This window comes from Paroedura picta, chromosome 1, assembly GCF_049243985.1.
Source record: "Paroedura picta isolate Pp20150507F chromosome 1, Ppicta_v3.0, whole genome shotgun sequence".
NCBI classification, from domain to species: domain Eukaryota; kingdom Metazoa; phylum Chordata; class Lepidosauria; order Squamata; family Gekkonidae; genus Paroedura; species Paroedura picta.
This window is the reverse complement of record NC_135369.1, coordinates 89950014-89973006: the sequence shown is the minus strand read 5'-3', so window position 1 is coordinate 89973006 and position 22993 is coordinate 89950014. Positions and strand designations below refer to the sequence as shown.

At 42.8% G+C, this 22993-nt stretch overlaps 2 protein-coding genes across 7 annotated transcripts in view; one reads left to right on the top strand and one right to left on the bottom strand.

The window, feature by feature from the left end:
* LOC143842436 (uncharacterized) overlaps nucleotides 1-9318 on the top strand; it is a 42135-nt gene extending 32817 nt beyond the window's left edge. For all 4 annotated transcript variants that reach the window (XM_077347627.1, XM_077347636.1, XM_077347617.1 and 1 more), the window contains 4 exons: nucleotides 919-1059; nucleotides 1933-2017; nucleotides 3884-4004; nucleotides 5101-9318. In XM_077347627.1, coding sequence (XP_077203742.1) covers nucleotides 919-1059; nucleotides 1933-2017; nucleotides 3884-4004; nucleotides 5101-5242 — 489 coding nt within the window. In that variant the 3' untranslated portion in view covers nucleotides 5243-9318. The remainder of the gene's footprint in view (nucleotides 1-918; nucleotides 1060-1932; nucleotides 2018-3883; nucleotides 4005-5100) is intronic.
* Nucleotides 9319-11478: 2160 nt separating this feature from the next.
* Nucleotides 11479-22379, bottom strand: TTLL2 (tubulin tyrosine ligase like 2). Of its 3 annotated transcripts, none has more exons than XM_077347590.1 (5): nucleotides 22141-22379; nucleotides 21310-21472; nucleotides 16563-16686; nucleotides 14340-14377; nucleotides 11479-13131 (listed from the first exon to the last, which is right to left on the bottom strand). In XM_077347590.1, exons 3-5 carry the CDS (start codon nucleotides 16631-16633, stop codon nucleotides 11483-11485), a joined length of 1758 nt encoding a protein of 585 aa, XP_077203705.1. In that variant the 5' UTR covers nucleotides 16634-16686; nucleotides 21310-21472; nucleotides 22141-22379; the 3' UTR covers nucleotides 11479-11482. The 3 variants fall into 3 exon arrangements, with proteins under 3 accessions (XP_077203705.1, XP_077203713.1, XP_077203695.1); XM_077347598.1 differs by having other exon boundaries at nucleotides 21310-21469; XM_077347580.1 differs by lacking the exon at nucleotides 21310-21472.
* Nucleotides 22380-22993: the final 614 nt, after the last annotated feature.

Here is a 22993-nt window from a genome sequence, read left to right as displayed (position 1 = left end):
CACCGGTCTCTGGAACAAGTCCCAGTGTAAGGAGGAGTCTTCCACCCATCTCTGCCTATTGCTTCATCCAGGGTTTGGAGTTCTATCCAGTGTTCCCTGATATCAGAATCTGGGCAGTGCACCCAACTCTTGTAACAACTGCCTTTTGTAAGGGACTGGCGATTGCTTAGTTCAAGGCCCCCAAAAGCTGTACTAGGAAGCTGCAGTAGAAACTGTCCTCTCATTAGGGCCTGACTACCCTCCTCAGGCTCTGCCCACTCCCAAGCACTATTTATATGTGCTGTAACTGCACCAGTATCACTTCTGATCTTGGCAGCCTGCTGGGTGCTACTTCCGATTTGTCAGAAGGTGCTGTTTACTGTCCCCCATGGCTATTGGCCACCAGTCCCTGTAATGTTCCATCACAACAAACCTGCATTTTGTTTTATATCAACTGTTTAACTGTCACGGTCATATAATTGTCCTCAAAAGAATTCTGGGAATTAGGATTTGATGAGGGTGCTGAAAATTCTTTTTAGAGATCCATAGTTCTTCTCACACAACAATTGTTTCCAGTCTTTTGTGTTTAAATGAAGTGCAGACAGGCTCTTCTAGGGCTAACCTAAAACTGGTATATTTGGATTTAAGCTGATTTAAAGTTCAGTCTTAAAACTTTTGTGGTATTTACACCTGCTTTTGGGACCTGTGTAAGAAATAGTTTCCATGGGACATGATGCGCTGTGGTAATGCATCAATGCCATTCCTTGTATCCTGAGCGTTTAGGTACGATATTCATTAGTTATCTTAGAAGGTATGGAATTAGAATCTATTTTAATACCATCATTCCCGTTTAATGGGTTGGTAATTGCAAGCTGTATGTGTGAGTGAGGGACAGAGAAGGTGTAATCTCAGATACACATTTTGTCATTGTCTTAAAAGGTAGAACAGCTGTTCTCTGATGGACGCAGAATTATGATTTTCCGCAATGGCTCAAAAAAGGAGATCAGTGCTGATAAAAGGACCACTGTTCTTACTTTTTTCAATGGAGACATTAAGAAGATCCTGCCAGATCAGAGAGTGGTATGTCCATTTCTGCTTCATTTTTGCTTTATAACAGACTTCAAACAGCTTTGGACCTGGAAACAACTGTCATTTGTGTAGTGGAGACAAAGAGAAAATTGGGCTCATTCTACAGAGAAAAACACTGTACCAGCTCCAGTTTTGAGGCAGATGTATACATGCTTTGATTTTATGAGAAGTGGCTTTTTAACTCATTAATGTCATCCACTAATTTCCCTTGATTCTCATCTCCTTCCTTTATATTGGGTATAGAATTCATTGTCTTTGCTAAAAACATTATCTTTGGAGCAAAAAGTGAAATCCTTAGGGGAGAATGCATGAGTCAGTGGGCAAGGAGGAAAATAAGCAGGATGATGCAGCTTCACTGGGTAGCAGTTGGGTGCCTGCAAAGTACAGGCTTGGTAGGTGATGCCAACTTCTGACACTAGCCCTGCTTAAACATTTCCCTGTTTTCACTTTAGTGGTCCAAACACTGGAATTTTCACACATGGCACCAAAAATATGCATTTGAGCCACAATTACATTATTTGTGCCATGAATTAATGTTAAGCTGGAATAGAAAAAAATAGAGAAAAGAAGTATGAACTTCTTAAAGGCAGGGCTTGGGGATGAAAATGATATGGTACCTGAGAAATTAAGTTATGCTGTTGCCACTGAGTGAGTGAGAAGACAGCAGCATGAAACAGTGCTAGGTAACTGTATTCTCTGTGTTCAGTATTTTGATCCTGTAAGGATATTGCAGAGGTTCCTATTTCCATGTGGCAAACAACTGTGTCACAAACGTCACTGAAAAGACACCCTGCTATGACTCTTAAAATTTTATATCCAGTGTGCCTTTAAAAACTCAAGAAATCTTCATATTCTTCTTTGCAGATTTACTATTATGCAGATGCCCAGACAACTCACATCACTTATCCAAATGGCATGGAGGTGCTACAGTTTCCTAATCACCAGATAGGTATGTGATGATTAAAATAAACCAAAAACTTACAATTGACTTTAAAAAACTTTCAAATATATATCATAGCCTAACAGATGTTGCATCTTACAAACTGCTCTCCCCTGAAAACCATTATATTTTTATCAGAATAAAAACAACAAATAAAGGAATTGGCACACCCCTTTCCCTGTTTAGGGAAGGCAGTATCATATAGTCCAATCTTGTCAGATCTTGGAAGCTCATCGGAGTCTGTACTTGGGGTTACCTCCAAGGAAGACTCTACAGAGGAAGGCAACCAATTCTTCAACTCATTTGCTCTGAAAGCCCCTTGGCCATAAGTCAGCTGAGACTTGAAGACACTTTAAGATGTTTCATACACTGCATTACTGATACAGCATCATATTGTGGATAAATTGGGCCCTTTCTCAGATTCTTTACTTCTAAGTTGATTTTCTTTATACAATTTAAACAAATGTTTAGGTCTTCAACAACATTGCATTTAGGAGAGCTTGTAACCAGAACATCAGATCTAAATTAAGGCGGTTATGTCTTGGGGCTATTTCAGACATCTCAACATTCCATCATGGGAGGCACTTGCAGGTTAGAAATAGTTTGTAATCTGAGTGTAGATTGTTAGAGTCTCATGAGATGGCAGTAGAGAGTTAGTACAGGGGTAAATAGGGGGTGTTTCCGCACAAGGACCAATGTTGCCAATTGGTCCCACAAAGTGGAAACGCTATTTTTAAAAGTGCAATCTTGGCGTTACGCATACTTGCTTTTTTAGTGGAATTCAGTAGGGTTTCATTCATTTCCCACAGGTTTCCAGTCTTGCAAAAATCGCTAGACAGGAAGTGATTCTTCCTGTGCTTTGTCCCGCCCCTGGCCATCAGTCAAATGAACAGCCAATGGACGGTTGTTATAATGCTCCGGGAAAGCCCCTTTCCCTTTGAGAAAAGTTTTTAAAAAAACACGTTGCAACAAATATGTGCTAATTCGTTGCAACGGAGAGACCCATCTAGCTGGCTGCTGGCGTGTGAGCTGGTGATTCAGCATTGCCACGCTCCCCCGAGTGAAAAGAAAAATCTCCCCCCGCACGGGCGCGATTTTCAGCCGAAAATAAAGGGAACTTGCAAACGGGGCTGTGTTTTGCTTGGGGACTTAGGGGAGCTTTAAAGCACTTCTGTGGAGGGACTGTAGCCGGAGAAGCCTTGCTGGGTGAATTAAGGCTCGCTGGTTCATTGCTTTCTGCTCGCTCCAAGAAAAAAAAATGACGATCGCTTTGCCGGAAGTTCGGAGGAGAGAGCCAGGGGGAGGGACTTTGCTGGAACCGCAACAATGGGGATGCACAGATCTTTTTAGCTAGTGTTGCAGATTGTTTGCAAGAGTGTAGCGCTTTTCGGAGGGTGAATCCACTTTTCCCGATTTCCCTTTAAGCGCTACAACAAATTGCTTTTTGCGGGACTGTTTCAGGAGTGTGGCAGATTGTGTGCGACGTCTTGCGAAACTGCAAATTAGTAGCGTTTACAATTTGCAAACCTTCTGCTACATTGAAGTCGTGCGGAATGGACCAGGATGCTCCCTGACGTTTCCTTTGTCCACTCCTCTTGCTGTCCCTTTGTTATGCAAAATGCTGCTTTCAGGGGTTCCTGCCTTCCAGTCACTTCTCTCCTCAGTCTTTCTTCCACTGTGAGGGCTAGACATGCTTTCTACAATCTCTATCCATCAGAAGCCTTTGCGCTTCCTTTCTGGTCTCGTATGGAGTGTTCTGAGTAACAAGCCTAAGTATGAACTTATTCCCCAAGCAATCAAATATAGAATTCTGCTGTGTATAGACAGGAGAGGCATGGCCACCCATACTTCTAAGGAGGGTTTTCTTTTTCTCAGAAAAACACCATCCAAATGGCACCAAGGAAATTGTGTTTCCTGACCAGACTATTAAACGACTGTATGATGGAGGTCTTGAAGAAACCATTTTCCCTGATGGGACAGTTGTCAAAGTAGAAAAGTAAGTAATGAAAAGAATATTAATCTTGCATCAGGTCAAGAGAACTATTTGACAGAAGGGTTGGTTTTTAATATACTGAGCCAGTCACAGACCCTGACCTGGATGGCCTTAGGCCCTTCAGATTTTGGAAGCTAAGCATGGTTAGTGCATGGATGGGAGAACACCAGGATAAATCCAGGGATGCTACACAGAGGTAGGCAATGACGCATGACCACTGTTCATCCCTTGCCTTGAAAACCCTACATGGGTTGCCATAAGTCAGCTGCAATTTGACAGCATGGCTAGTTCCACACTAGCTGCCTAATCTGGAAATGCCACAATTCACCAGCCTTTTAATGAACAGTCTGTTGTGGTCAATCCACTCTGTTCCACTGTTTTATGTGCTCCTTCCCCCTGTTTTTCAGACTTCGTTTGACTCTTTTTAAAACTGAAAATGGCCATATTTATGCAATGCATGTCCTACATGACACTGACTGGGTGAAGTAACATGCTGCTTTCTTCTGTTTCCTATCATTGCAATACAGGAGCTTGTGTGTTATGTTTATTGTTGGTGCATTGCTGGATAATGAATGTTAAACAGTCAGTGTATATCCTAACTCAGCATTTGTGGTCACAGATGTTAGTCTGTCTGTAGCAGAAGCAAAGAGCAAATAAAAAGCAGTAGAAAAGATCAAGAGTCCAGTAGCACCTTAAACGGTATGAGCTTTCATGAGTCACTGCTCACTTCTTCAGACTCGTGAAAGCTCATACCTTGCCACAAATGTTGTCAGTCTTCAAAGTGCTACAGACTCTTGCCCTTTTTTTCTTTGTAGTTTGCTATAATAGAGAAAAGCCAGGCAATAGTCTGTATGTTTGCCCTTTCCTCGACAACATTTGCAAACACCTGCTGCAGATTATAGATTGCTCTTGACCTTATAGTCTCAAAGGGCCTTTTTCAAGCATTCACATCTAGGCAGTGCCAAAACTAGGACAATATGCTGTCTTAATGCCATGGATAATGTGTAAAGTACTTGCTGCTGGGAATGTTGTCAGCATGAATGAAGATTCTGTGGGCTTCACTACTTTGAGGCTTCATGGTTTATTTATTACTCTACAGGAATGGAACTAAAACTATCTTGTTCAGTAATGGACAAAAGGAGATTCAAACTTCACAGTTCAAGAGAAGGCAGTACCCTGATGGCACTGTAAAAATTGTGTATGCTAATGGTCAGCAGGCAATGAAGAATTCTTCTGGATGAGTTCGAATCAAAGATGAGAAGGGGAGCCTCATCCTTGATCAAAAGTGACCCATAACTTCTTTGTTCTCTGTGTGTGTTATTTACATAATTCAAAGGTGTTCCTGTCTGAGTTGTGCTATTGTCATTACACTGTGTTTTAAATGCATAGCCCGCCCCCCCCCCCCGGTTTTCTATTTCTCTACAACAAAATGAAGAATCAAGAATTAGATGTTTGGCAATGAAAAGATGTATTGGGAGATAAATAGACTGTCCTCTGTTTTACTGAGTGGAAGAGAAATAGGCTAAACAGGTTGATATACAAAGTCAAGGAGGCTCAATTTCCCAATTTCGGCTCTTATTGTATATTCACTGGGTTCTAATTCTTGTTTGCATAGTCCACTGTCTTGGTGTCTCTTCTTCCCAACCAACGCCCCAACTGACCATATTTCTATCACTTCCAGAATTCTCCTATCTTTGTAGTGACCAGAGCCTCACAGCAGTTCATATTATCTTCCTTTGGCCACTATTTCTTTAAAATTTGCCACGTCTTATTTTTAGTTCTGTTTCTTGAGCTAAAGCTTGTTCTAAACCTGCTATTAAGTCTGCCATTGACTGACATAAAATCTCTGCCACTTTGATAAGAGTTGAGTATAATCCCCTGATGGCAAGATTTCTTATAACTTTGTTGCTGTTGTTAGGTGCGGAGTCGTGTCCGACCCATCGCGACCCCATGGACAATAATCCTCCAGGCCTTCCTGTCCTCTACCATTCCCCGGAGTCCATTTAAGTTTGCACCTACTGCTTCAGTGACTCCATCTAGCCACCTCATTCTCTGTCGTCCCCTTCTTCTTTTGCCCTCGATCGCTCCCAGCATTAGGCTCTTCTCCAGGGAGTCCTTCCTTCTCATGAGGTGGCCAAAGTATTTGAGTTTCATCTTCAGGATCTGGCCTTCTAAGGAGCAGTCAGGACTGATCTCCTCTAGGATTGACCGGTTTGTTCGCCTTGCAGTCCAAGGGACTCGCAAGAGTTTTCTCCAGCACCAGAGTTCAAAAGCCTCAATTCTTTGATGCTCGGCCTTCCTTATGGTCCAACTTTCGCAGCCATACATTGCAACTGGGAATACCATAGCCTTGACTAAACGCACTTTTGTTGGCAGGGTGATGTCTCTGCTTTTTAGGATGCTGTCTAGATTTGCCATAGCTTTCCTCCCCAGGAGCACAAGTCTTTTAATTTTTTTGCTGCAGTCGCCATCTGCAGTGATCTTGGAGCCCAGGAAAATAAAATCTGTCACTATCTCCATTTCTTCCCCATCTATTTGCCAGGAATTGAGAAGGCCGGATTCCATAATCTTTGTTTTCTTGATGTTGAGTTTCAAGCCAACTTTTGCACTCTCCTCCTTCATCCGCATCAACAGGCTCTTTAGTTCCTCTTCACTTTCTGCCATTAGAGTGGTATCATCTGCATATATGAGGTTGTTGATATTTCTCCCTGCAATCTTGGTCCCAATTTGTGACTCCTCTAATCCTGCCTTTCTCATGATATGCTCCACATACAAGTTAAATAGGCAAGGCGACAGTTTCTCAAAAGACAAATAAGATGCTCTGGTATTCCCATCTCTTCAAGAACTTGCCACAATTTGTTGTGCTCCACACAATCAAAGGCTTTAGCATTGTCAATGAAGCAGAAGTAGATGTTCTTCTGGAACTCCCTAGCTTTCTCCATGATCCAGCGTATGTTGGCAATTTGATCTCTAGTTCCTCTGCCTCTTCGAAACCTGCCTGTACTTCTGGAGGTTCTCGGTCCACATATTGCTGGAGCCTAGCTTGTAGGATTTTGAGCATAACTTTGCTAGCATGAGAAATGAGTGTAATGGTGCGGTAGTTTGAACATTCTTTGGCATTGCCCTTCTTTGGGATTGGAATGTAAACTGACCTTTTCCAATCCTGTGGCCACTGTTGAGTTTTCCAAATTTACTGGCATATTGAGTGTAGCACTTTTACTGCATCGTCTTTTAAGATTTTGAATAGTTCAATTGGAATGCTGTCACCACCACTAGCTTTATTGTTGCTCAGACTTCCTAAGGCCCATTTGACTTCACATTCCAGGATGTCTGGCTCCAGGTCAGTAACTACCCCATTGTGGTCATCAGGGATGTTAAGCTCGCTCTTGTATAGTTCTTCTGTATAATTTTGCCACCTTTTTAAAATCTCTTCTGCTTCTGTGAGGTCCTTATCATTTTGGCCCCTTATCATACCCATCTTTGCATGAAACATTCTCTTCATATCTCCAATTTTCTTGAAATGATCTCTGGTCCTCCCCATTCTATTATTTTCTTCTATTTGTTTGCACTGTGAGAAGGCATTCTTATCTCTTCTAGCTTTTCTCTGGAATTCTGCATTCAATTGGGTGTATCTTTCTCTTTCTCCCTTGCCTTTCACTTCCCTTTTCTCCTTAGCTATTTGTAAAGCTTCCTCAGACAGCCATTTTGATTTCTTGCATTTCTTTTTCTTTGGGATGGTTTTAGTTGCTACCTCTTGTACAATGTTGTGAAACTCCGTCCATAGTTCTTCAGGCACTCTGTCTATCAGATCTAATTCCTTAAATCTATTTGTCACTTCTACTGTATATTCATCGGGGATATGATTTAGTTCATACCTGAGGAGCCCAGTGCTTTTCCCTATTTTCTTCAATTTAAGCTTAAATGTTGCAACAAGAAGCTGATGATCTGAACCACCATTGGCTCCTGGTCTTGTTTTTATTGACTGTATAGAACATCTCCATCTTTGGCTGAAGAGCACATACTCAATCTGATTTCTGTGTTGACTGTCTGGTGATGTCCATGTGTAGAGTCGTCTCTTGGGTTTTTGGAAAGGAGTGTTTGCTATGACCATTGTATTCTCTTGACAAAATTCTACCAGCCTGTGCCCTGCTTCATTTTGTACTCCAAGGCCGAACGTGCCTGTTATCCCGGTTTCTTATAACTAGACTTTTTAAATTTCTTTATCACTTGAGGAAGATAATCTATACTTTTGGTTAGATGGTCTCATAACAAGGAATTTTTTCCTAATGTTGAAACCATCTTCATGTGTTACCATTTGAACCAATGGCTTTTTCTCTCAGGGCCTAATTATCTATTTAATGGAAATGTGTACAAGAGATTCCCAACAGAGCTTTTTTTTCCAAAAAGAAAGGCAAGGCGAGAGAATTTGAAGTGTAGAGGCAGTGTATATGTATTGTTTTTCTGCCTGCTGTTTCTCCACTTTCTAAATCACCCCCATGTGATTTTTCTCCCTGCAGGGTTCCAGTGCATATTTATGACCCCAAGCATTCATATACATCCTTGTGAGGTCCCTACTGGGTTGCTGGATTAGATGGACCTGTGCTCTGATCCAGCAGGGCTGTTTTTTATATTTAGATTCTAATTTTAGTTGTACAGGCAGTGGCATGCCTAACAAGCTTAAAAACAGTGCTTGGCAGCTGGAAGCAAGGGGAAAATGTACCCCAAAAACCCAACCCACTGGGTGTGCTCAAGTCTTTGGGCATATCTATAGCAACTCTTTGGCTCCTGGCTAATACAAATGTCCCAGGAAAAAAACCCAAATTTGTTGGTCTTTCCAGATGCTAAGAAATCTGATGGTAGTGCATAAGAAACTGAAACCCTTGCAGGGTTGCTTGCTTAATGATACCTAAAATCTTTGAGTGACTTTAAAAAAAAAGTATTGTGTCTAAGTATTTGAAATATTTTTCTTTGACCAAGGAATGTTATACAATCAAAATTATTAAGTTGGTGGGGTGGGGGGAGATAATTGTTCTCAATTCAGCAAACTTCTCCTAGAAGTCCAAGTGCCTTCTCCCCTTGTGTCATGATGTTAAAAAGTGTGAGACATTCAGACCCATGCAGAAGCTGTGCTACAATCCTGGGCAGATCTGATCATCCTTGGTCTTTACTAGCACAAAGTGGGGGAGGGGAGATGCAGCAAGCCAATATTCCCCTTTGTGATTTGTTCCTGATCAGACTATTCAGTCTTCTGGTTTTCATTGTTGTAATTTAGACTCTAAAATGGAATACATAGCTTGTAAATGAAAAATAAACATATAAAACCATTTTGTCTGTTTAGTATTGGTAAAAGTCTAGATTTTGTATTCAAACTTGTATGTACGTTCACTAGGTTTAAGGTAAATAGACTGATTTATGTCTTCTGGTTTTCCCATAGACAGTCTTTTTTGGATGACGTGGTTTGAAATTGTGGCAATGTTTCCAACTTTTCTATACTATGAACATTTGATGCCCCCAAAACACTCAGTCTCAGACGACCCCCATTCTGGAATGAGTTGTGCCCCCATTTTGTACATGTGTATTCCTCATGGTGGGCCTAGGATGTATAGAAGGAACCTGAATTCAATTATATCAAATGGCAGTAAGTCAGGCCATGAATGGAATGCAGGGCAGCTCCACTATCAGTCATGCAAATACTCACCATAAGAGGGATTCAATCAAGGGCTATTTCCCCATGTACCTCTTCCTGGATAATTTGATCTTAACTTTAACAACCCTGATCTTCAAAACAATAAGCAGCAGGATGATTCCATCAATTTTCATCAAAACCAGCTGTTTCAATGGCTGGACAGGAAGATTCTTCTCGAATCATGGTATGTACCCAGCCATAGATACTTACCTATCTAACTTTTAAATAAAGGAACATTTTTTATAGTCCCAAGGCAAAAAATGAATAATTCCTGTTGCAATGTAGGCAAAGGATTTATTTTTAGGATGGCTCATCTTCATAACATTTAATTTTCATTACTCATGATACCAATACCAACACCCCTTCCCTTCCTCAGCCCCACTCTGTGGCCAGTTTAGAACACATGTTATTATCCCAGCTCCTTGGCCTCTCTCCTTTCTGCTTTGTGGACATTTTGCTGTATCTCCTTGCCCACCTGGACAGCTTCATCCCTTCCTTCCCCACCTGGACAACTTCATTACTGCTGAGAACTCCCCCCCCTCCAGGAGGAGGAAATTGTATGTTCCCACCTCCTTTTAACTTTTATTCCTGAAGAAGGCAGGCAGTTTTTCAAGGAAAAGGTTTGTATTGCATTTATCACTGTATTTTTTTCTTTCTGTTAATTCAATTTGATTACTTAATTTAATTTGATTTCTTTCCTGTTTATTAAATAACATTTGTATTTGGGATGGTTATTCCCCCATTCTTCTGAGTGTTGGTCTGAATTTGGATCTTCATATACACAGACTAGATCAAAATTACTGAAATACCTAAAACACATGTGTGTGCTACATCCTAACAAAGATGCCTTTGCCCAGTATGGCTCTGACATGTGTAGACCAATTTGAGTAACAAATGTTCATCCCATCAATATATATTTGAAAAATGAGGTAGGGTTCTTAATATTCTAAATGCTCAGCATTAGTGCCCAGCAGAACCCAGTGCCATTGTGGCAATGCTGCAACAGGACTGATGCCAAGCACAGAATCCTAATCCAAGCAAGGGGGGAAATGTTTGCAAGCCCAATAGAACCAGTACAATGACGAGCACCCAGCTGAACCAGTGCACTCACTAAGTGTTCAGCAGAACCCAGTGCCACTGGTATTGCAAGCTTAAAAAGATTGATATCAAATACAGAGTCACGAATCCAAGCAAGATTGGTGGGATTTTGCAAGCTCTGTCAATAAAATGGAAAGTGGGTACAAAGGAAAGCTAGCAAAGCAGCAGTGGAAAACCCCTTGAAATTGACATGGCTACCTTTAAAATGACATTAGTGTTTCCAAGATTGGAGAATGTTCCCCCTCACATTGCTTTGAGGTTTGGTAAACATTCTTGTTTGAATAGAGACCTTCTGGAAATGTATCCATCCACCAAACTACAGGAACTGCTTGAAAGTCTGACGAAAGTGTGTGCTGGTTGACCTGAGAAAACTTTGCTTCACAGACCATAAACTGGAAAAAATTCATCACAAACTTTAATTTTGATGAGCTGGATTGCCACTTGAAGGCTTGGGGTTTTAAAATATCCAGGTTTCTAGAGACTCCTTGTATGAGACATTTAAATAAATACCTGGCTAGTGCTTTACACTGTGCCCATGTTCAGATTTCTATTTAGTCAAGAAACTTACTGGATAACCTTGAGTCTGTGCCTCTCTCCTCTCTTGGAGGAGTGTATTCAAGGAAACCTGAAATGGCTATGTCATGGTGTGACATGATTAAGAGGCTCTTTCAAAAAACATTTAATACGCAAAGCTTATCTACAGAATCAACAATCTTTTATTTAATTTCTGGTACTCTGGTTGCAATTCTTTGTTCATTAGTTTATGTATTTCTTGAATTATGCTTTTGACATTTGTTCCATTCTTAGATGCTTCAAGTGCTGCCTCATTGAAAGGAAATATAAGGACAAAGTCTCCCACTCGAGGGAATGGTTTCCGATCTTTATCTGAGAGAAAATATGGAGGAACAGATGTCTTAGGGCTATGGAGCTCAGGTGAACTGAACCAATGAGCAGATTGAACAGGTTCACAAAGTGAATGACTAGTTCTTAATGTTTGTTTGCTTTTGTATTGTGGCTTTGATTGCAGTAGTGTTTTTGGCGTGTTCATCCTTTCACGCAACTGAGAAGTTAGAGTTTTCTTAGGATAAGCACTGCCCGTTCTATCAAATGCTGGGGCTCGTTTATTAATCTGCAAGAGAGATGAGCATGGGGATGTAGCTGCAGACTTGCTTCCTTTCCCACAAGTCAGGAAATCCAAGGAGTCATCTGCCCGAGTAGTCAACAAAGACTGGGATCGACTAAAACATGAAACTCTCCTAGCAACTCCTTTGTGTTTTCTCAAATGATCATTCTGCTTGTAGTTCAGCAAGTCAATAATGTCATGGACCAAACTCCTCTTCACAGTTGCATCAGTGGCACAGTCCAAACGTAAGCCAGGGCTGTGATTGACTTCCAGAAGCCAGGGTTTCATTTTGTCATCAACCAGGATGTCAAACCCAAAGAGCTCAAAGCAGTTACATGTAAGTGGTACTGATGGAGTGATGGCAAGAAGGGTCAGTATGATGATGTGGTTGATCCTCTGCCACAGTTGGACGTCATCCACATTGCGGCTACGTAGGTAGGCTCGGAACCGCCTGAAAGTCCATTTGCATCCAGATCCAATTACATCTTTATCCTTTCTGTATGAAGGCCCAAATTTATTAATGCTAGTGTTGGTCAAGTGGGCAAAAACGTTGTCCAGGGAACTGAGGTCAAATTTCTCTGTTGCAAACCTCACCAGTCCTTCTTCATAAGAATAAATAGTGAGGGGACAAAAACTTGTGACACACACATAGAGGCGGAGATCCCATTTATATCCAGAAATAAGCAAAGGATTACTCACATACTTCTGTACAATGACCATGCAATCATAGATGAAGTCTTTAATGTCCTGAAAAATGAGTATTCCCCTTCCACGAGATCTATCAACGGGTTTGCAGATCCAGTAGCTCAGCTTTTTGCCTGGTACCTGCCTCTCCTTGGTGTATTCTGTTATAAATTTAATGTAGTCATTTGGCATGATGAACACAGCTGGACTGAACTCATAGAGATTTGTTCCATAAATTCCCTTCATGCGCTTCAGATGCCTTGCAAGATAATCCTTCCTGGTGATCCTTATAGTTTCTGGGTGGTGATTGAGTCGCTGCCATGGCTTAATACTCCTGTGGTCTGTCATTCGGAAAGGGTAATTTTGCCAATACAGATTCCAGTCTTCATGATCTTGCTCATGCTCATCATACTCAGTCCAGCCACGTTCAAGTAGAACTTCACGTACTACTGTGGGAGCACCATTTTGGAGCCGGAATACTAGTGGGCTAGCAGTCCCTGCTGCCTTGACATGTTTTGCTGCTGTAGAACTTTTGCTTCCTGTAAAATCAGAAAAGGTAGAAATGGTAGAGCTGAAGCACTGGGTCCCAGTAAGAGTTGAGCTGAGGCTCTTGCAATTTCTATTTTCTATTTTCTAATGTTATTACTGTTATCACTTGTTACCATATGTTATCTGTATCTTTTCCTGTTTCCTGTAAACCGCCCTGAGTCCTCGGGGAGGGTGGTATATAAATATAATAAATAAATAAATAAGTTGATTAAATGCATTGAATAACTGATTTCAACTTTTAAACCACTTGTAGCAGAAGAGTTGTTTTATTTACTCGGATTTTCATTACCCAAAGGAGCCTTAAAGCAGCTTACAATCACCTTCCCTTCCCTTCCTCTCCCCACAACAGGCACCCTGTGAGGCAGCTGAAGCTGGGAGCGCTCTGATATGAACAGCTCTAACAGGTCTGTGACTAGCCCAAGGTCACCCAGCTGGCTGCACGTGGAGGAATGGAGGAATCAGATCCAGCTCTCCAGATTAGAAGATGCCGCTGTTAACCACTACATCAAGCTGGTGTAACCTGTGCATATGACCACATTCCTTGATTCAGGGCAATGAAATTAAAAAGAATTTTTACCAATAGATGGAAATTGAGGCCAGAATTTGACTGAAGTTAAATGATTTCTATTGCTGTTAATGGATCTAGATTGTACCTTGTCAGGGTATTGCCATGCATTGCACACTGAGATCCTTTTGATGAGTAGCCAGAACTGGAGCTGGGCCAGACTGCAATGCAGGGGTTTGTTGCCTAGCCAAAGATTCCTAATTGTATCTACACACAAATATATGTGTTTGATAGTGACTCTAGGATTTCATTGTGCATCGTAGGGGATAATCCTGATAGAGATACCAGCCTCCAAGTGGGACCTGTGTTTTTTTCTGGAATTAAAGCTGATTTCCAGACTACAGAGATTGGTTCCTCTAGAAAAAAAATGGATGCTGGTAGCCTGTATGGTATTGTGCTCCACTGAAGTCCCTGTCTTCTCCAGGCTCAATCCCCAAATCTCCAGGAGTTTCCCAATCAGATTTGACAACCCTAACCCCTACATCCACATCCGGTGGCCAAAGATAAATTCAATTGTTTTGAAGAGTTTGCAGCAGGATACCAAGCTAGGCTGATGTTAATGTACTTGTCCACCAGCTCATGAAAAAACAAGCCACTGAGTTTGTGGAAGACTAAATTAAAAATAACAAATACCTTTCTTTGGGCTCCTTGGACCTGCCGTATCCGCAGTACTGTAAATACAAAGAAATTAACAAAAATGTGTCAAACATTACTGTAATATACAGCAACTTTTAAAATATGCAACATGTCACAAAAGTTTCATTTGTTATTATAGTGGCCAAGTGATTATCAATAGGGAAAACAGTTAAGAGCTTATATGCCCTATAGCCACAACTCACTTGGAAATTCACCCTATAGTATTTTATGTACCACTCAAGGTGTACAAACTAGCAAAAGTTAGCTGCAGTTAAGTTTTGCTGGAATCAAGGAGGCAGGAGAGAAATTGGGAAAGTTCCTACTAGTTAGAAGCAACTGAAAAGAAGAAGAAGAAGAAGAAGAAGAAGAAGAAGAAGAAGAAGAGTTGGTTCTTATATGCCGCTTTTCCCTACCCGAAGGAGGCTCAAAGCGGCTTACAGTCGCCTTCCCATTCCTCTCCCCACAACAGACACCCTGTGGGGTGAGTGAGGCTGAGAGAGCCCTGATATCACTGCTCGGTCAGAACAGTTTTATCAGTGCCGTGGCGAGCCCAAGGTCACCCAGATGGTTGCATGTGGGGGAGCGCAGAATCGAACCTGGCATGCCAGATTAGAAGTCCGCACTCCTAACCACTACACCAAACTGGCTCTCATTGTGTTTGCTTTCCTCTCTGTGTGCATGTATTTAAGGCTTTGGCATGTTCTTGTCCCTTGTTTCTTAGCCTTATCATTGTTAGAGGTGGTGTCATGACCCCCCTGATTCATGCCATCCTGTTCCCGAATACTCTTGCATATTTTACTTTCTCAGGCCTCTTCTCACCCAAGGCCATAAAGCAATAAACCTGTCCTCTGAGATGTTCCCTCCCTTCCTGTTCCCAGCGGGCGAGGAGGCCCAACAACTGTATCAATCTCACTGTAAGTGTCCTTGCGGAGACAGCCAAATCTCAACAATGTGCCATCTCCCCGATAAGGCACCTGGCCATCTGGTAGCCTGAGAACAGGACCCCTTTTTGTCTCTCTACCCACTCTCCCGCCGAATCTCCTGAGCACCCCTCCCTTATTTGGCGTACCCTATATCTACCCCACCCGTTTCGCTTGTACTTTGTTATTATCAAGATCTTTGCTTAGGAAGATCTTGGCCTGCTTTAGCTTTCTGTGGACTTTGCCTAATAAAGCTCTGCTTTGGAATTTGCAACCGACTGTTGGATTCTTGATGCGCTTTCATTTGGGACTCCACAGGCTGGGCTCAGCCTAATTCCTGACAGGTGGGTAGAAGCTCATATGGAGAAGCCAGAAGACCCACTTAATAATCTCAAACTTCTCCTCCCTTTCTTGTTTGTTGCTTTCCCCTCTGTCAGTAATGTTAGCCATTTCATGTTCCCACAGGACAGGAAAAGGGAGTACAAGTATAGCAAATACATGCTTTCAATGTAACCTAAAGTCAAATACGACAAGGCCATGGGAGATCCATAATAAAATCTCCCCAGCATGTTTAAAGGTCAATAAGAGTATGAGTATGTGTGTCTGTCATTTTTGATTGATGAATCAGCACAAGTGAAGAATTAAGACACACACACACTTGTGTGGCCCTGATTTGAACTGAGTCCCTTGTACAGTTTCTATTAGCATTTTAAAAACATTGGAAGGGTCTGATTGCAGATCTCCCAGTGTCATGTCTGTGAGGACACTTGTGTTTTATTTTTGCTGTACTCTTTGAGCTAAGATGGATGACTGGATTTAGGAAATCTCAAGAATCTAGTCAGTATTAGATTTTGAATTTGAGTTTAATATTTGGAATCTGAATGTTGTCATGGGGAATGAGGAATCCAGAAAGGAAACCAATGAGGGGCTGTGCTTCAGGTAATGAGCTGAAATCCTTTCATGACAAGAATAACCCTCAGTGTTGAGGGCATTTTGACTGCAGGGTGACCAGCCTATCTGCTACAAAGGGTGGTGATGACATACCTGTCTAAACAGACCAGCAGACAGAACAAGGGAAGAGATAGTTGTTGCGATTCCTATAGGAACCAGCAACAAATGTAGTAGTAAATGGAGTTGGGTGGTCTTACTACTTGGAAGTTTTAAATGGTGGATGTTTTAATGATATCTAAATGGATCAATTTTACTACTGCAATCCCCCTTCCTGATATTGAATTCTTAAACGCCATAGTTTATAATACAATTGGAGATGAAGGTAAACAATTAAATCAAAATTGCAAACCTTATTTCGTCCGTAGCTGTGCAGAACAGGTCATTTTGAGGCTTGTGATCAACGTTTTGCCAGAGTGACATCTTCAGAGTCTTGTGTTAGTTTGGCAAAACCTTTGTCCTTCCATTCTGAACTTCTGCCACAGGAAACAAAACAAAGAATGTGTATTTCACAAGTTCTGTATCTCCATAGGAACCTTTGACATGCTGCATGTCACACATGCCAACATTCCGTTCCCTACTCTCTTCCTTCTTGTTCAATGGTCCTACTGGGTTAATTAAGATTTTTGAGATTGCAAAGACATATTGTAAAAATCAATACTGAAAGCCTAAAAAAGATTCCCAACTCAACAGGGTGCTACCCCAAGTGGCTCACCCAACCTAGAGGAGCAAAGACGCACCAATACAGAATGCCATTCTTGCTCATTTTACATGGGCAGCTATGTTCCCACGGGACAGGAAAAGGGAGTACAAGTATAGCAAATACATGCTTTCAATGTAACCTAAAGTCAAATACGACAAGGCCATGGGAGATCCATAATAAAATCTCCCCAGCATGTTTAAAGGTCAATAAGAGTATGTGGGCAACTAAATGGGCAACTAAGCAGCTTAGTTTTAGTGCACCAGAGGTCTGTAGTCCAGGCAGGTGCTGCATTAGCATACAAATTACTTGCTTTGCATGTGTAACAGCTAAATAAACTGTTAAATAAGAGGTTGTGCTAATGCAGGATCACATGGAGAAGATCTTTTGCCTACTTAGCAGTTTAAATAATAATAATAAGAGTTGGTTCTTATATGCCGCTTTTCCCTACCCAAAGGAGGCTCAAAGCGGCTTACAGTCACCTTCCCTTTCCTCTACTCACAAGAGACACCCTGTCAGGTAGGGGAGGCTGAGAGAGCGCTGATATCACTGCTCAGTCAGAACAGTTTTATCAGTGCCGTGGCGAGCCCAAGGTCACCCAGCTGGTTGCATGTGGGGGAGCGCAGAATCAAACCTGGCATGCCAGATTAGAGGTCCGCACTCCTAACCATTACACCAAACTGGCTCTCAAATAAGGCTTTTGGAGATGGAGAATAGAGTGAAGCAAGATCTTATTTTGCTCTGCTTCTCACTTCCTTCCTTTTTTGGGTTGCCAATACCAGTTTGGGAGTTTCCTAGAGATTTGGGAGTGGTGCCTGGGAAAGGGGCCGGGGGAGCTCAGTGGGACAGAGTCCTTCTCCAAAGCTTGAGGAGCCTTTTCTGACTAGATGCTGTGGAGACAGAAGTTCTAGGCTGAATCTGCATGTAGCTTTTATTGAAATCCCAGGTCGATTTAATTCCTTCCGTCTACACAGAATGCGATTTCCATTTGGATTTTAGGCAATTTAAATTTTCCCTCTGCAACAAGCATGATTGATCTGGAGTGACCCTACCATCTGCCCGAAGTGGATATAACCTGAAGTGGATATATCCTGAAGTGGATATAACCCTCAATATTCGAAAAATCGGCATGAGAAAGCGTGCAGTTCTCAGCTTTTCCCCAAACTAATTTGATGCTGAGCCTCCAATGCCCTGATTGGCCACTTCAAAGGCTTCCTGGTTGCAAAACTTTCCTCCCAAGATTTATTTTTTCTCTTCATGATTGTGCTCCAGAATCAGCTTTAACTCATTCTCTGAGAGGCTGCTGCTGGCTGGCTGGCTGCTTGGCTTCCCCCCCCCCCCCGCTCATTAGAGAAAGAGCCTCGTGCTGCAGTCAAAAGAGGAAAAATAAATCATGCCAGCTGGACTTCTTCTGCCCTCACCCCTCTCAGCTCCCCAAATCAAGTGCAGAACACTTTCTGTTTCAAGTGGGGGGAAAGTAATGACCATCTGGGTTCAAATCGATCTGAATTTGACAGGATTGACAATGGAATAAACAAAGTAAGTGCAGATTCAGCCCTGGATATATTGTAAAAATATAGATTCGCATATATTTGTATTAATGAGGATGATGACCATATATTCCCTGAAGAAGACTGCTTGAAACAGCTGTAAACCTGCTGCCTGTTGGGAAATAACATCCTATTGTATGGAATAATTGAACATACCTCAAGGACTTTTAGTTTTTGATGGAGAATAACATCCTATTGCATGGAATGACTGGAAGTTTCTTAAGGACTTTTGCTTTTTGTTATACTGAGGAATATCTTATGCCTCATCGTCAAGACATAATATTGTATCTGATATATAAAGACATCTCTAAATGTACCATAAATAATTGTGAGAAAATATTCATTGTGTGGCCTTGTTACACTTTGTTTTTCAGTTTGTTACAGCCTCCAAAACTGCCACTACCTTCAGGGGAATTGATCTCTGTGGGTCATTCCACACCAGGATCTATGTAGCAATTTGGTTGCGGAACGAAAAAACTCCATTTTAAATAGTGTAATTCATTGTTATGCATACCTGCCTTTGTAGTGGAATCCAGTTGCGTTTCTATCCTTTCCCACAGGTTTCCGGTCTCGGCAAAAATCGCTAGCCAGGAAGCGATATTGCCGAGCTTTGTCCTGCCCCTGGCCGTCAATCAAACGAGCAGCCAATGGCCGGCTGTTATCATGCTCCCAAAAAGCCTTTTTCCCTTTAAGGAAGGTTTAAAAAAAACACACACATGTTGCAACGAATCTGCGTTGATTCGTTGCAATGGAGAGACCCATCTAGCTAGCAGGTGGTGTATGAGCTGCCGTTTCATCATTGCCACGCTCCCACCAAGTGAAAAAAAAATACCCCCCCCCCCCTCGCATGGGCATGATTTTCGGCCGAAAAAAGAGTGAAAAATAAAGGGAAAATAAACCAGCAAACGGGGCTGTGTGTTGCTTGGTCCTTGGTGACTTTAAACAGCTCTGGGGAGGGACTGCAGCCGGGGAAGCCTCGCTGGGTAAACGAAGGCTCGCCGTTGCATTGATCTCCGCTCACTCCGAGAAAAAAAAATGGCGATCGCTTTGCCGGAAGATCAGAGGAGAGAGCCGGGGGGAGGGACTTTGCAGAAACCGCAACAATGGTAACGCACAGAACTTTCCTGCTAGTGTTACAGATTGGTTGCAAGAGTGTAGCGCTTTCCGGAGGGTGAATCCACTTTTTGGGATTTCCCTGAAAGCGCTACAATGAAGGATCAGTTTCAGGGGTGTTGCAGATTGTCAATGACGTTGAGCATAATAGCAAATCAGTAGTGATTTCAATTTGCAACCATTGTACAATTTTGAACGAGTGCGGAATGGCCCTCTATTTTAGAGATGAGCTGTAATACTGGAAGAACTAGCCAGCTTGAGATGAGGCAGGGAAGACATAGCCTGGCTTGCTAGATTCCTGCAAGAGAGGTAAAATGGGGAAAATGCCAGTGCCTCACTCAGCCTGTTTGAAGTGAGGCAGAAACCTGGCACCCAGCCCAGACAACCACTGTGCAAGGCAAAGCAGAGACTGGCACCTAGCCAGTACAAGGCCTGTGCAAGATGAAGCAGATGGAGGCACCTGGGCTAAGCCCAGCTGAGTCCTGCACTAGGCGAGGCAAGACAGATGGTAGCACCAGGCCCTGCTGAGTCCTGCATGAGGCAAGGTGAGGCAGATGCTATGCCCAGCCTGGCTGAACCCTATGCAAGGTGAGGGAGGTGGCGACTCCTGACCCAGTCATGTCCTGTGCAAGGCAAGGCAAGATAAAGCAATGTGAGGTAAGGCAGAGTGTAGTGCTTGGCCCCACATAAGACAAGACAGAGGGTGGTACCTGGCCCGCAAGCTCCGTGCAAGGTAGAGGCCAGTGCCCAGCCCAACCAAACCCTGCAGAAGATGAGGCCAGACAAGACCTTGGGCCTGGCTGAGCCCTTCATGAAGAGAGACAAGGCAGAGAGCAACACCCAGCTGGCCAAGTGTCACACAAGACAAAGCAACACAAGGCAGAGGGAGGTACCTGGCAACTACATGAGGCAAGGCAGAAGGCAGTGTTGGCTTGGCCTTGTCAAGCCCTGTGTGAAGTGAGGGAGGTGCTCAGCCAAGATGAGGGAGCCAGTGCCTGGTTCCAGAGAGAAGAGTGAAGCCACACCCAACCCGTTGGTTAGGCAGGCTGGCACTTTCTCCTGCCTTCCGCCCCCATTTTGGGAGGGAGCGGCAATGTCAAACAGACTACTACTTCCTTTCTTGCCCCATCCTTTGGGGATGGGGCCAAGATGTTAGATTTTTTTGTCTTTTAGCAAGAGTCAGCCATTGACGGTCAGAGAAAGGGTTGACTATTTGTTGACACTTGTTGCTAGCAGAGACAGGCAGAGTAGGTCATGCAATTTTGTTTATTGGTATGTCAATGTTGCTTCTCCATTGAGGGCATGTCTGTTTACAGGCAAGCAACAGTGACCGGAAGAGAAGGTTTGTCCTTCCTCCCTTTGTTTCAGAAGAGGTATGCTTTAGGCAGAGGGAGATCCATTTTGAACTTTCACCATGTAACAGCTTAGGTGCAGAGCTCCTGATTGTGCTCATAGGAAGCTGTGTATTTTTTTTGTTGTTTTACCTTCCAGTATTCCCTACCCTGATAGTTCTAGTAAAATAGCCTTTTAAAATACTTTTACACTGCTTTGTTTGGTCTTATCACTTGTGTATTAATTCTGCTACTTTTACACAAAATATACCCAACACAAGACAGGCAGGAGCAGAAACCCTGAGGGAAGGAAGGGCTATTCCTAGGGTTGTCATCCTCCAGATGGGGTTAAAGGGAGGGTCAGCATTGAGGAATGCAAATGAGAGGAAAATACTGAGCTCTTACCTACACCAAATGTTCTTACACAGTTCCTTTAATAAATCCTTTCCTTTTTCAGCTGTAGAAATCTCAGGAAAGACTTGCCAAAATGTGTCAGAACAGGTATTTCCCATCCCAGAGTTGGCAACCTTAGCTGTTTCCTGGATTTTTCACTGCCAGTCTGCCACTGCTTGGTGGATAAAATGGAGATGAGGAGAATAAAGAAAGGTGCTTTGAGTCTCCATTGTAGAGAAAGGTGGGCTATAAAGTAAGAAAGTAAATAATAAATATAGCTGAAGACTGTGAGGCAGTTGAACATTAGGTTGCTGAGTGGCTAGGATGGAGAGAAGCAAGTAGAGAAGGTTAAGGATATGGGGGTTGCCAGGTGGAGGAGGAAAGGAAAGAGTGTGGGCAACTGGGTGCTTATCACAAGTCATTTGTGCAACTGGCCACAGTTATACTTTAACCCTGACCAATAATTACATTTATGAAAGTGCCATTTTGAAGAGTAAAGGGAGAGCTCTTGGCCACCTGAACCATTTACCACTCTTTTCTATAGGATCGGCCAGGTTTGACCTTGTGGCTTCCACATGATGATTCTTAGTTTTAAATGTCTGTGCTATTTTCCCACCTTATCTCAGCTCAAAGGGTATTCCAGTCTCCCTACATAGCTGGCACACAGGCTGGTGCTGGTGCTGAGACTGTGTCTTGCCTGTAGCCACCTAGTGAGAGAGCTGAATTTGACTCAAAGCCTTCACTGAAACCCCAAGCCTCTCTAGCCTGTTCAGTTTTTCAGGGCCCCCCTCTTCTTCAAGAAAACAAGGATCTTTAGTTGTCAATGCAAAAATATTCATATACCTTTCCCTCGGGAGCTTTTCAGCAGTGGTACAGCTGGTCTTTCAGCATAGCAATTACCCTCCTGTTCACCAAGGTGGTGCTTTCAGCAGCCCTGGGCCTCGGGGCGAAAGTATCCAGTTGTGTGTTTGCTTGTGCTGCCTTATGAAGGTTCCAGAAGCCACACTCAGCACCGTCCTCTTCTTCTTGCCTGAATGGTGCACAGAGCAAGCAGACCACAAGGGCCAAGGCAGGGTAGCCTAGCAATGCCAAACAGAATCTTGGGGGACAAAGGTTTGATTGTCTCAATTGTCACAAGAGATTTCAGAACTTCCTTGTTCTTTCCCCTCTTTCTCTGAGTCAGTGCTGGCAATGTTTTTTATTTCCTTCTCAGACTATCTAATGAGTTATGCAATCCCGTTTCCACAATACACATCTCAATCCTGTGGTCATGTTGTTGCTTGACCAGAGTAGCTCGCAGTGTGTGTGTGTGCGCTCGTGCACGTGTGCAAATGCTCTCATATCCTATATAGAAAACAATGGCAAGAAGCAACCCACCGTACCTGGAATAACACCATTGTAACTGTGTCGTGTGTTTGTGGCCTGGGGAGTCAAGTTTAAGCCTTTGCTCCTTGTTCACGGTCTCTTTTCATTCCAGCAATTCAAGCTGCATTCACACAATGAAGATTCTTCATTCTGCATCCATTGTCACTGTGAATACGTGGCAACAGAGTTGCCACATGGGAATTTTATGCATGCTTTTCTGTCAGCTGTCATTTTCCTGCCATGCTTGGTCAGAATAGCTTTGTCAGGGCTGTGGTGAGCCCAAGGTAACCCAGCTGGCTGCATGTGTTGAAGTGAGAAATCAATCCTGGCT

What these genes read in the sequence shown, in the direction of transcription:
- TTLL2 (XM_077347590.1), bottom strand. Translation starts at nt 16,633, where the DNA reads ATGTCACTCTGGCAAAACGTTGATCACAAGCCTCAAAATGACCTGTTC. An exon ending in ACAGCTACGGACGAAATAAG is followed by an intron (nt 14,378 to 16,562) that starts GTTTGCAATTTT and finishes TTGTATTTACAG; the next exon opens with TACTGCGGATACGGCAGGTC. An exon ending in TCCAAGGAGCCCAAAGAAAG is followed by an intron (nt 13,132 to 14,339) that starts GTATTTGTTATT and finishes CTGATTTTACAG; the next exon opens with GAAGCAAAAGTTCTACAGCA.